General features: G+C 35.5%; 1 protein-coding gene across 1 annotated transcript in view; it reads right to left on the reverse strand.

The window, feature by feature from the left end:
• LOC107286057 (serine/threonine-protein kinase BRSK2) overlaps positions 1-12113 on the reverse strand; it is a 396585-nt gene that overhangs the window by 32683 nt on the left and 351789 nt on the right. Inside the window, exon 12 of the mRNA XM_015814351.1 lies at positions 10190-10340. Coding sequence (XP_015669837.1) covers positions 10190-10340 — 151 coding nt within the window. The remainder of the gene's footprint in view (positions 1-10189; positions 10341-12113) is intronic.

Consider the following 12113-nt stretch of genomic DNA (forward strand, 5'->3'; position numbering starts at 1 on the left):
CATGAAACAGGGGTGATTGCTCTAGGGCACGGGTGTCAAACTCGCCACGTCACGTGATGTGTCACAACATATCACAACTTTTTTTGCATTGCTGGAGCTGGGGTTGGTGTGGCCTCGGTATAATGCAACTGGCCCATGGACCGGCAGTTTGACACTCCTGCTCTAGGACATCTCAGCTCTTCCTTTTTGGTGCTTTATGAGGATGTAACCTGATACGGGCCTTCATTCTTTTTTATCGAGGCAAGAGCTATCTGTAAACAAGAGATGGTAAGACTGGCTATTGAGCCAAACTGAGCACTTTGAGTTAAAAGTAACTTCTTGTAGGCTTAAGAAATTACATTCCTTAAGTATTTCTGATACACATCTCTTCCCCCATTTATTTTCTTATTTTGAAATAAATTTAGTTTTAACAGCTGTAATTTATTTACTTATATATATATGAGTTATTTTTTTATACTGAGGAAAATATTCTTGTACAATAGTGATACGATTCTAGGAGAATTAGTTACAAAGTTAAAACTGACAATGCATAGGGAAAAAGTACAAAAATAAAGAGTACAAAGACACACACACATTTTTGTATTTTTCCCTTGGGCAGGGTATGAGAGCACCGGTTTGATATAAAGGAAGCCAAATGGGTAACTATGGGCTAGTCATTTTCTTTCAAAAATGGTGAACCATTTTTAAATGTCTCACCAAGAAAACTGCTGACACTTGTCCAGGTAGCTATCATGTGTCAACCCTGACTTAAACACACACACACACACACACAAACTCACAAATACATATTATACATTGCATGTATATATATAATACACACACGCACACTAAGACATGATATCCTGTTGCATGTATACACAGCAAGATGTTTACTAGAAAATGATGTTAAATAGTAGACACTACCAGTGAAAATCTGAGATGTTATTACATCACATATTAAAACATAAAATGGGGAATGACTTTTTAGCTTAGATGGTAGGTCTCTGGATATTTCTCGAAGAATTATCAAGATTTTTATGAGTACTATCACAATCAGGTGTTTGCAATATGGGAAACTCAGTAGGTTTATACAAATGGTGCTAAGTTGTATAATGTTTATGATTCACTGGTATATTTGTTTGGTTGTTTTGTTTGTTAAACAAATTACATGAAACTTGCGAACTTATGTGTACAATTAACACTATATAGGGATAAACATAGAGATTATGATATATAGGAGACAAATACAATTATAATCATATCTCTATTTCATGGATAAAATTCAACAAGAAATGTAGATTTTTGGTTTATGTCAGGGATGCAGAGAGTGAGACTCCACATTTACATGAAGCCCCCCAAAGCCTTGAATGTAGACCCTTAAAACAGCTCAGTTTGGCCATCAGATTTTTGTAATTTTATTGTGACAGAAGATGTTATTAAACCTACAGAGAGTAATATTAACTGCATAAATGATCTGCAGACGCAACCAATACACTGGACTTAATTTGTTGGTCATGGGGCTATTGAAATCTAGAGCTGCAATTTAACAGCAAGTGTAGCCCTTCGGGTCGATCTAAGTAACCCATATTGGTCAGATATTAGCAGGATTCAAGCCAGAAAATTACCAATTCAGATTACCTATCTAACACATTCAAACTCTCTCTTTTGCCCACTTTAATATATTGCCTGCCATAATAATATCCCTTTGGCAGAACAAATGTGCTCCTGTGATTTGGAGTAACATATTCTTTAAGCTCTTTTCTATAGGAACCTGTGCTCTACTCTGATAACTCTATGTAAGATAAATTTCATCTGTTCTGGGGATGATTTTATTAACTTAATTCCATTGATCCATCCATCCACTCAGCTCTAATACCACTCAACTCTAAATGACTCTAGAGCAGTGATGTCAAACTGCTGGCCCACAGGCAGGTTTCATCATACCGAAGCCACGCCCACCCCATTGCAGGCAATGCAAAAAGATGTTGTGACACATCATGTGACATGGCGAGTTTGACACCCGTGCTCTAGAGCTTTAACCTCTTCAGAGGAGTTGCAAAATTTCCTACGGACACCAGTACTTTATGTGGGAAAATATTGAAGTAATATTAGGCTTTTAATTTTTTTTATGACCACAATAAAGTTACACCTGCATAACTGGATTTAATTTAAGGTTCAATTAAATTGTGTCCTTTTTTCCTTTTGCTTTGTATTATTATTTCCTCAGTCTTGCCTACTATTAGTGACTATTTCCCTGGCATATGATCCCTGGTATATTCCTAGGACATGGTCAAGTGCGGTCCATGAAGGGCACAAATTCTTTTTGTGAAAAATATTGTTTTTATATAACCTTCCTAAGCTTAGCTAAGAACTGTCCACTTTTACTGGCATTGTGATTCCCTCATTCCTCTCTAAGCTTGAATATATAGGATTTAATCATTTTGAAGCAGCTTTTCCTCCATAGGTTGTCTCTGGTTTAAGAGCCACGTGTGCTAATGGAATATTTTCCTAGGATTGGGGTTTCTGAAAATAGATACCTTGACTTTGTGCAATTTGATATTGTAATAAAGGATAATCCTTTGAAATAGCATGTTATTGTCCAGAAAATATGCTGGAGTGTCTATCAATGCTAGAAACATGTTCAATAGGCCTCACATATTATTATTATTATTATTATTATTATTATTATTATTATTATTATTATTATTATTATTATTATTATTATTATTATTATTATTGCTGCTGCTGCTGCTGCTGCTGCTGCTACTACTACTACTACTACTACTACTACTACTATTGATTTTATATTTCCCAGCACACGATGAGATCATATTATATTTAAAAATCGTGGCCTGCACAACTGGTGGCTGTCCGCACAAATGAACAATAAGATAAGACATAGTGATACACCATTAAGATAAATCCTTAGAAATATGGGGATATTTTAGATTTGTAGTAGTAAAAACATGTTCTGGAGTCTGCATTTCTAGTTCCATATTCATCTGAATATACAGTGAGTATTATTTTGCCTGGATACCATATTTAAAAAATGTCTTGCTCACCAGTCAAATAGATGAAAGGCTCCAATGTTATATATTCTATTCTTCTGAAAGCCCGCAGGTATTTATTTGAGGTGGGACTAATCTTTTTTAAATGCCATACTTCAGCTTCTTATTAATTCATACTTACTTGACTATTACTGCCAATGGTCATATAAAATGTGTATTTCACATTTTTAACCCAAAATGCATTTTTAACCCAAAGTGCATCATTTCAAGTTTTAAGCATTTTGCTACAAAACTACTTAGTTTTGGAGTATAAAAAATTACCTAGAGAGCTACATTGGCTACAATAGCATAGAAGTGTTAACAACTAATGTTCCAAGTAAATTATTATATTCTCTAGAAATTCATTTACACCGATGACCATATGCCTCTACATATGCAGACATAAGCAATGCAGGGAAAGTAAATAGAAATATACAGATAATTAACATGGACATATAATTGCTTAAAAGAATCTTAACGAGTTTTCCAGAAAGAGAAAGGCAGGAAGTGCTTTAACAATGCGAATGGACATCAAATTGACAATGAGGGATAGAAAGAAGCAAAAAAAAAAAAGCTTTATTTAAATAAAAACAATTCCCCAAAACAATAAACCTAGCAGTGCAGGTATGTGCATTTCCTAAAGTATTAAAGCATGTGAACTAGTGAGCTGCAGCAACCCAGATATAGAAGAAGCACTGAAAGATCCGGTAGGAAGGAAGGAAGGAAACTTAAAATTGAGAGAGAGAGAGAGAGAGAAAAATACAAAATGAAGAGAAAAATAATGCAAGGTCAAAAGGGAGAAACAAAAACAAGAGAATGACACTAAAAAGAATAGAGTAATGAGAGTAAAAGAAAAAAAAATACAAAAATGAGAGAAGAAATAGGAAAAAGGAGGGCAGAAAGAAAAGTGGCCTCAGCTATCAAAACAATTGTGTGCATCTAGGAAGTCAGGATTCTGAAAGATGCAGTATTCCTCTTAAAAAATGGAGAGAGAAATTAAGACTCTGAGCAGCCACCATTTCAAGGTTCTGATTCAGTAACCCAAGGAGATAATATTTCAGTTGGGGTTTCTTTGTTACATTAATTTTATTAGCCCTGTAATTCCTTATCTTACTTTTTTGTGGTTGTTCCCTTAACAAAGCTTTCATCAAGGTACCAAAAACATTTTCAAAATACTTCCTTTGTTCTTATGGTTTCTACTAGGTTCCAGCATCTTATCGATCTTATCCGGGCTCTGAAGCTAACTGGTTGGTTAGTACTTGGGTAGAAGACTAAGGGAAATCCCAAAATTGCAGGCAAGGCAGGGAAATTGATAAACAAGGCTCTGGCAAACCACTTGTTTCCCTGACCAAGAAAACTGCATCTATGTGTCTTTCAAAGTCCCCAGAATTCAAGATATTCCATATTTCTGTATTTAAATAGGATGCTTACTTTTTAGCTTTTTCTTTTCATGTGTCATTGAGAAAACTATGTAGTCTATTTTAAGATATATCACTAATCCTTATAAAGTAGGGCCTCTCTCTACTATCTGAGACCCAGTGCTTAGTACAAGAAATGGTCCTGGAAGCTTATCAGTGCTTTGGAAAACACAGTGACATTGATAGGGATCCATTTTAGGGAAGTGGTGAATGTGCTAATGTTGGAGCCTTTCTGAGAAAAAGGATTATTCCGTTTTGCTGGTTACTTCAACAAAAGGTTTTACAGCAAGAAAGAGGGGAGGAATAGCCATAAGGTTGGTGGGTTAGCACTCTGATCTGTCTGGCAAGAATTCTGAGCGTATAGTTAGGCTTTCAAAATCCTATTGTACTACAGTCACTCCAGGCTGAAATTTGCATCAAGTATTTGGCTCTTGCAACAGTGCTTAGGAATTCTCTGATGAATATCACATCAAACAGCAGCTCATTATTTCTCCCCAGCTTATGAACGGTTTATGAGATCTTGGCATCAACTCTCCTTTCCTCATAAAACTGAGTGCCTTGCTTGTTGCCAGACCATCCCATCTGCTGAGAGGCAAAGTTCCTCTCTCCACTTCTTTAAAATGGGAAGCTGTTGTAACTTTCAGAAAGTTAATGGAATAGCCTTACAAAACATTTCAGGGCTTAAAGTGAATTAGGGTTCACACAAGTTCACTTCAGAGGGCTATTTTCAATATTAGATTTAGTACAGGATTGTGACAAAAAGTCTCCAATTCTTGCCCCTAAATATACTCAAATCATCATTTCCAATCTCCATATAAAATAATAATGCTAATATAATTCTCAGGTCAGCTGTAAACATTACAAAAAACCCACCATGAGATCATTTAAACATTCTAAAGAAGCATATAATGCTTGTTGGTGATGATGTTCCTGCTTTTTCCTCTATAAGCATATTGGCTGTATTACCCCATGAATATAGTGGAACTATTTTCTCTTTCTCTCTGTGCAGGTAAATTGAAGCTGCACAGAGTAAACTTAAGAGCTTCTGGGTCAGAAGTTTTAATTGCAAGACAGGCTTGAGCACCAGTATCACTCCTTAAACAGATTGTGAATATGTAGTTTTAAAACATTTCTTGATTTAAAAAAATAGGAATACAATATGCAAACTTTGCTTGTTTGATTTGGACTGTATCTATGTTCTATATTCAAAAGGCAGACTTGAAAAGACATAGGCTTACTTAGAACTTTCTCAGACTATACAAAAAGTTCTTGAGATGATTGGAATAGGTTAAACTCAGAGCGTGATTTTATGGCATGTTAATTGGATCCCCTATCTGGCTAAATTTATGAATAATTTTTAAAATATTAATGCTGGAAGAGTTCCTTAACATAATTGAAAGACCCTAAAAATATAAGCAGTTTTAAAAATTACAATTAAATCTTCAGTAGTCAAGGGAGGAAAAAATGAGTTATGTCATATATTTGCTGAATTCCTGTGTGTTACATATATTATTAAGACTGTTTTCCAATTAAGAATCTCTGCCTCTTTGAAACAGCAAAATGTGGAGTGACCCCAAACTAAAGCTGTCTGTGAAAGAAAAGACCCAATTAACCATCATTATCTGACAGAAAGCTTGATCTTCAAAGTTCAAAGCTTATTCTTAAACATCAAGGAGATAAGTTAACATATTCTCTGTATCCCATACATGAGAGTCAAATGAAACTTATCTGAGGTTGGTTAAATGGTTCACTAGGGTCAAATTTGACTTTAATTGCCAATATGCAAGGTAGAAGAGCAGTAGCAGAAGTATCAAGGGAGCTTAGTGGAATGGAGGAAGTTAGGTTCATCTTGTCCTAACTGGGATCAGCAACTCGATCATTAAGCGAAGTGGTTGCTAAGTGAAATTATGACTGTACTTAGCTTTCCTTTGATTTACAGATCTGCAAAGGTCATAAATGTGAGGATTGGTCACAAAGTTACTTTTTGATGTAACTGTAAATGGTCACTGTATAAGGCAGTTGCTAAACGAGGACTACTTCTTCTGACTCCTTATCCTCTTTTGCTTGTAATCTTACAGCCTAGACATAAACCATACAAAAATATCTGGAGGTTGTTAGGCCAAAATATACGCTATAGTGTGAAGGTGAATTAATCACTGGCTAGAGTTATTTCTTTCCAAAGAATGAAATAAAATGTATGCTCAGCAGAAAAGGGAAGTACTGCATCTTTAAGAATAGAAGTGAAGTAAAGGAGAGGAACAGATTGTTGGTGTTTTATACCTTTCTTCTTTGCTGAATGTGGGATTGGCTTCACAGATATCCAGGCTTTTACTGAACATTGTTTTACTATGGCAGGAACAAAGTGAGAAAAAAGAGTTACTGATGTGGACATTCATATGAGATTCACCTGATGCAGTCCCCCCCACCAAAGTTACCCCCCTCCCTTCCCAAAAAATATGTGGAATGGAGAACTGCATTGCTTTCCCAGTTCTATTCTGATACTGGAAGATTTAAGAGCCCCTTGCATAGAAGGCTGTTGCATCTGGGTTATTGGGGAGACTGAATTTTTCCAGTGAAGGAGTAAACTAAAATTCTAGCAATCTTGTTGATGTGAGATGTGAGATAAGGGTCACTGCATACGAACCATTCTTGCACTTGGCCTCTCCAAACATCAGTTACCGGTTAAATGCTGGCTCAAACCTGAACCATGGTTGTGAGATATGCCAATTTTCAAGGAAGCTACTATGTTGAACAAGATCTGAAGAATGCAGATCCAGCTTGGCCATTCAAAGTAGCCTCTTCAGTACATAACTTGTTCCCACTAATCCTTTCACTTGCTCCCATTAGTCTGCAAAGAAAAGCCATAAGTATTTCAAGCCCTCAAAAAAATGGCAGGCCTGAACCCTACAGATGGGTCAGATGGAGAAGAACAGATCCCAGTATCAGGTAGCTGTCTTTTCAGTAATCAGTGTAAAGAAGTCAGGAAGAAAAGAATGTCAGTTTGTTGATGGAAGCACTTTTTCCCCCTTTCAGTTCATAATGTATTTCAGCTCTAGCGTGTTTTGTTTGATCTAACATAAAGCCTTGAGCCTTTGACAGCAATCTTTGGGCTGAAAAAAAAATTCTGTGACAAGAAAATGCACCATGAAAATAGCAGCTGCGACGGCATTAATGTACCATAGGGGAAAATGAAAAGCTGAGATTAGATTATGGAACAAGAACAACTGAAAGCACCAAAGTCCTCAGAAGAGAAGGAATAAAAGGAAATACAATAAGTAAAACAAGCAAATGGAGGAAGCAAGATTATTGGTAGAAAAAAATTGAAAACCAAGTTGATTTCAAGGCATTCATCTTTTTCACAGGCAATCTTCCTGGGTATCATGAACAGAAAGGGAAGAGGCATGGAATGTACGAATTGCCAGATAATACAAGGTTTTAAAAGAAGATATAAACTATATTTTCTCTTCACAGGACATTTGGAATGGCAACTGCCAAAACCAACATATACTTGATTTTAATACTTCTCAGGAAGACAATGCATGATAACGTATTATAAGCAGAGATGGACATGAGCAAATTGGAGACAGAATTATGCTAGTGGGCAGCTTTAGGCTTATTTTTTGGCATGCTTTTCACAAAAATAAATAGCTACTTATCCACAACTACTTCTAAGTAAGGTTTACTCACTTTGCAGAGGCTATTAATAATTGTCCAGTTTCACTGTGACCTACGAATGTACACGCCAAAGAAACTATACTTTGGTAGGAAAATGGTGCTGAAAGTGAATTTGTTAACGAAATGTCCTCATTGATTTTGTAAGAGTATTCATTTAGTAGTAATAGGGTGATGTTCTCCTCATCTTCTTCAATTTTCTTATGCAACAACTTACTGATATATACCAGGAATAGATCATATTCATTCACTTTAGCAGGTGTGGTTTCCAACAACAAATCCTACATGTAGTGATTTTGTAAGGACCATGAACATTCTCAGTTTGAGTTCTCCCCCTCTCCGGTCCCTTGACCATAGTATTACAGTGTTCAAATTGTTTGGGGAAATGGTAGAATAGCTACTCATTGAAAATAATGCTCTTCCAGGTAGCACTATCCCCTCCAAAATGATTTCCAGAGGCTACATGGAAATTCATAGTAGACTTTATGTTGAAAGGTTTTCATCTCATTTGGTGGACTTTGTGTTAAATGAACAAGTTTGTATTCAGTATGAATGAACACAATGCTGTGTTTGTTACTTGAGGATGAAGTGGCATAAGGAATGCACAGAGGCACAGGCTACTGTGCAACAGCATCATGAGATTATGAATTCCTTTTTTATATTTTCTGTTTTGCCTACATATTTTGCACACATGCATTGTAGCCCTTGTTATCTCATCATAAAACTGGACTGTATTTCACTGTGATGTCATTTTATGTAGTGTTTCAGAAAACATTACTTCATAAAAGATCCCACTAACTGAGAATAAGTCCACCAATTTCAGCTACAATGTTTTTCAGCACTAAAATAACTATATATAAAGAAAAAAATGTTAAATATAGTTCAGGCCAGTAAGATATGCAACTTTTTAATGTGACACTTAACAAATGAAAATGTTAAAGTCACCGTACAATGCAAGCAACCCAATATATCATGATAAATGTAAGATAATCTTAGAATTTGGCAAAAATACTCTTCCCAGCTTAGATTTCCTTTTTTGGTTGGTTACTCCTATCTTGATCTATCTTAATTACCTGATTCGGATACAGAGAATGGTATGTAAAAACTACAAATTGGTGGTATTTAAATTCTGAAACCTTGCATGCTAATCCTGGAATATTTGGGCATGTGTCAAATCTTCCATTGCCAGGATGGTCTACTAAGACAAGCTGTCGGTGGTGTTGCAATCGAACAATAACTCAGCATTGCAGCTTAACATATTGTGGCAGAAGTGGTCTACATGCATCATGACATTTTCTGCAAGAAAGCTGTATATTTTCTTTTTTGATATCCTTTTGTTGTACATTAGAATTAAAATCACAATATTTAGCAAGGAACCCAACTAGGTAAACTCTGCATACTAGAGAGTTTCTGGGAATTGTAAAAGCAATCATGCTTTCTGCTTAGTGGTCGAACTAAGTTTCTAGAAAATAACATTCTTCCTGCATAAAGGTAATATTTGAGACCATGAATTCATGCTTCAAAGAACCAAAAGATGGATGCTTAAAATGTTTTAAAATAGAGTCTCTTAAAACATTTCTATGTAACATATCCATACGAGATTTCTTTTTATTTCTGCAATGTGATCCTGGTAAAACCACAGCAAAGATGATCATAAAATATCTGAATGTATGGCTTTAGGAACATTTTTCTGACATTTGATATCCAACACAACAGTGTGGCCAGCATATTTCATTAGCAGGTAAAAAATGCTAACCCTAACCCTGCATTGGACTAGGATTATGAATATATAGTATTTCCATTGTGTTTGTGTTTACCTTGTCTTTGCATGGTTCCTATTGTAAATTTCTCCCTAGCATTGGTTTGAATGCTTGTTAGAAACAAAAGATTAAGAAAGAAGACACAATAACAAGCAAAGAGGATTCTTGTGATTAATTTCTCTATCTTGCAAAAAAACCCTAGACTGATGCTGATAAAAATAACTGAGCCACTGTACCAGCTCATGTGGTTTCTCAGACTTCAGGTCAATGGCATGCACAATCTTCTTGTTGTTTGGTTATTGGGACCACCTACCTCTGTCCATGCTGTGCCATTTCAATTGCTCTGCGTGCAGGAACTGGGGATCCTCCATCCGTCACACTTAGAACCTCCATGGATTTCCTCTCCGGTCTCCGCTTGCCATGTCTGTTCAGCATTGGAGAGTCCACACGTTTTCTGGGAGGATCTTGATGCAGAGATAATTCAGTCAACTTAGCAGGGTTATGAAATCCTCAAAGGTCTTGGAATGGTAAAACCTTGTTTCTCAGTGTCCCCTCAATTTATTTTCTAAACTCAACAGAGGGGATGAAGACCCTGATACAAACCAAAACCATTTAAACTCTTTCCGCATCTCTGCATCTCATACACGGTCCTTTTTACTCCTGCCATTCCATGATATATCTAAAGCACTTTTTAAAAGTAGCTTACATCATAGCACACATAAACACCTAAAAACAGTGCTTAGATAATGGAAAGAGATAGGTATTTTATTCAGGGAAATCATAGGTCCAAACAAGAACTTTTGGGTTGTTTCTCTACAAATTTTATCTTTACATTCTAGTTTTCTTGTTTTTAATGCTACATTTTATATTTTATGCTTACGTTTTCCTTACAAAGTATTATTTTTGCTGACCGTGCACTAAAACCTTTAAAAAGAATAGGCATTTGATGCTTTATCCCAGAAAACTGCAAATAGTAATAATAAGTAGATACCTGGAGGGAGGGATCTAAATTTAATACTGAAGTTCAAACCTGTACTTTAAGTTAAAGAAAAAATGCATTAGAAAGTTTTGATTTTAAAAAGGGGGGTTTAAAGAAAAGTTTAGTATTTTAAAAAGGGTGAAAAAAAAAAGAAAAAGGAGTATTTTCCCCTGTAGGATCAAAGAATTTGAAAAAATATAGTGAACCTTGTTAATAAAAATGGTGATAGTTCACAAAGATTATTAGGTGCAAACAGAAATATACACTATTTCCACAGTAAGGAAGATAAAGCAGAAATGTTTAAATTGATTATTTTATTCAAAAAGGAGAATATATTTAAGTACTTTTTTCACTTGGATATCACTTCTGGATTTTGTGCTTGTGCTAAAAATATATATGAAATTTTGATTTTGGTTTTATCGATTAGCTATTTTTGTCATTATAGAAATGGCTAGTTATATACTAATGTGTAAAAGCAAAAAGTTGAGGCTGGAGTGTTTTTATCCTGTACTGTGCTAAAAAAGAGTCGGAAGTCAATGCCTTTTCTTTCTTTTTTCCCTTGTATCTCATTTTTTTTCTGTCCCCCTCTTTTTCCTTTCCTTAATTTCTTATTTCTATTTTTCTTTGTATTTTATATATTAATTTTTTTTAAAGTAGATATCTGCAGACTTTGCAGACTTTGTGACATTATGATCCCATTATAGGAACTCGGTCAATACTTCATCATAAGAGGCAGATATACAAAAAATTACAGACAACGAAAAACAAGAAGAGAGTCTAAAAGAATGAGAATAATATAATATAGATTTCTAGGATTCTGAATCTTGCACCTATTACAGACGGCTTTCATTGAATGACCACTTGTTCAGCAACCATTCAAATTTATGATGGTGCAATCACCATTTGCAATCTTCACTGCTGATTTTCAACAAGCAAAGTCAATGAGGAAGCCGGCAAGAATTTGCAAATGATGACAATGGGGATGCTATAGCTGCATCTGCCTAGGACCAGCAACCGGGATTGCCACAACTGCTATTGTTGGAGCAGTCACACAACTTCATGCTTTACGACTGCATGGCTTAGCAACAACATTGCAGGTGATATTTAATGGATAATAATCAATCTCTCTCTCTCTCTCTCTCTCTCTCTCACACACACACACACACACACAATCTTGCTCTGCATTTCTAAAGACAAATGAGCAAAGATCTGCATTCATTCACTCTGCTTCCCTTGAATAATAATATATATGAATTCT

The sequence above is a fragment of the Protobothrops mucrosquamatus genome, unplaced genomic scaffold (assembly GCF_001527695.2).
Source record: "Protobothrops mucrosquamatus isolate PMUCROS unplaced genomic scaffold, P.Mucros_1.0 scaffold242, whole genome shotgun sequence".
In the NCBI taxonomy this organism is placed as follows: domain Eukaryota; kingdom Metazoa; phylum Chordata; class Lepidosauria; order Squamata; family Viperidae; genus Protobothrops; species Protobothrops mucrosquamatus.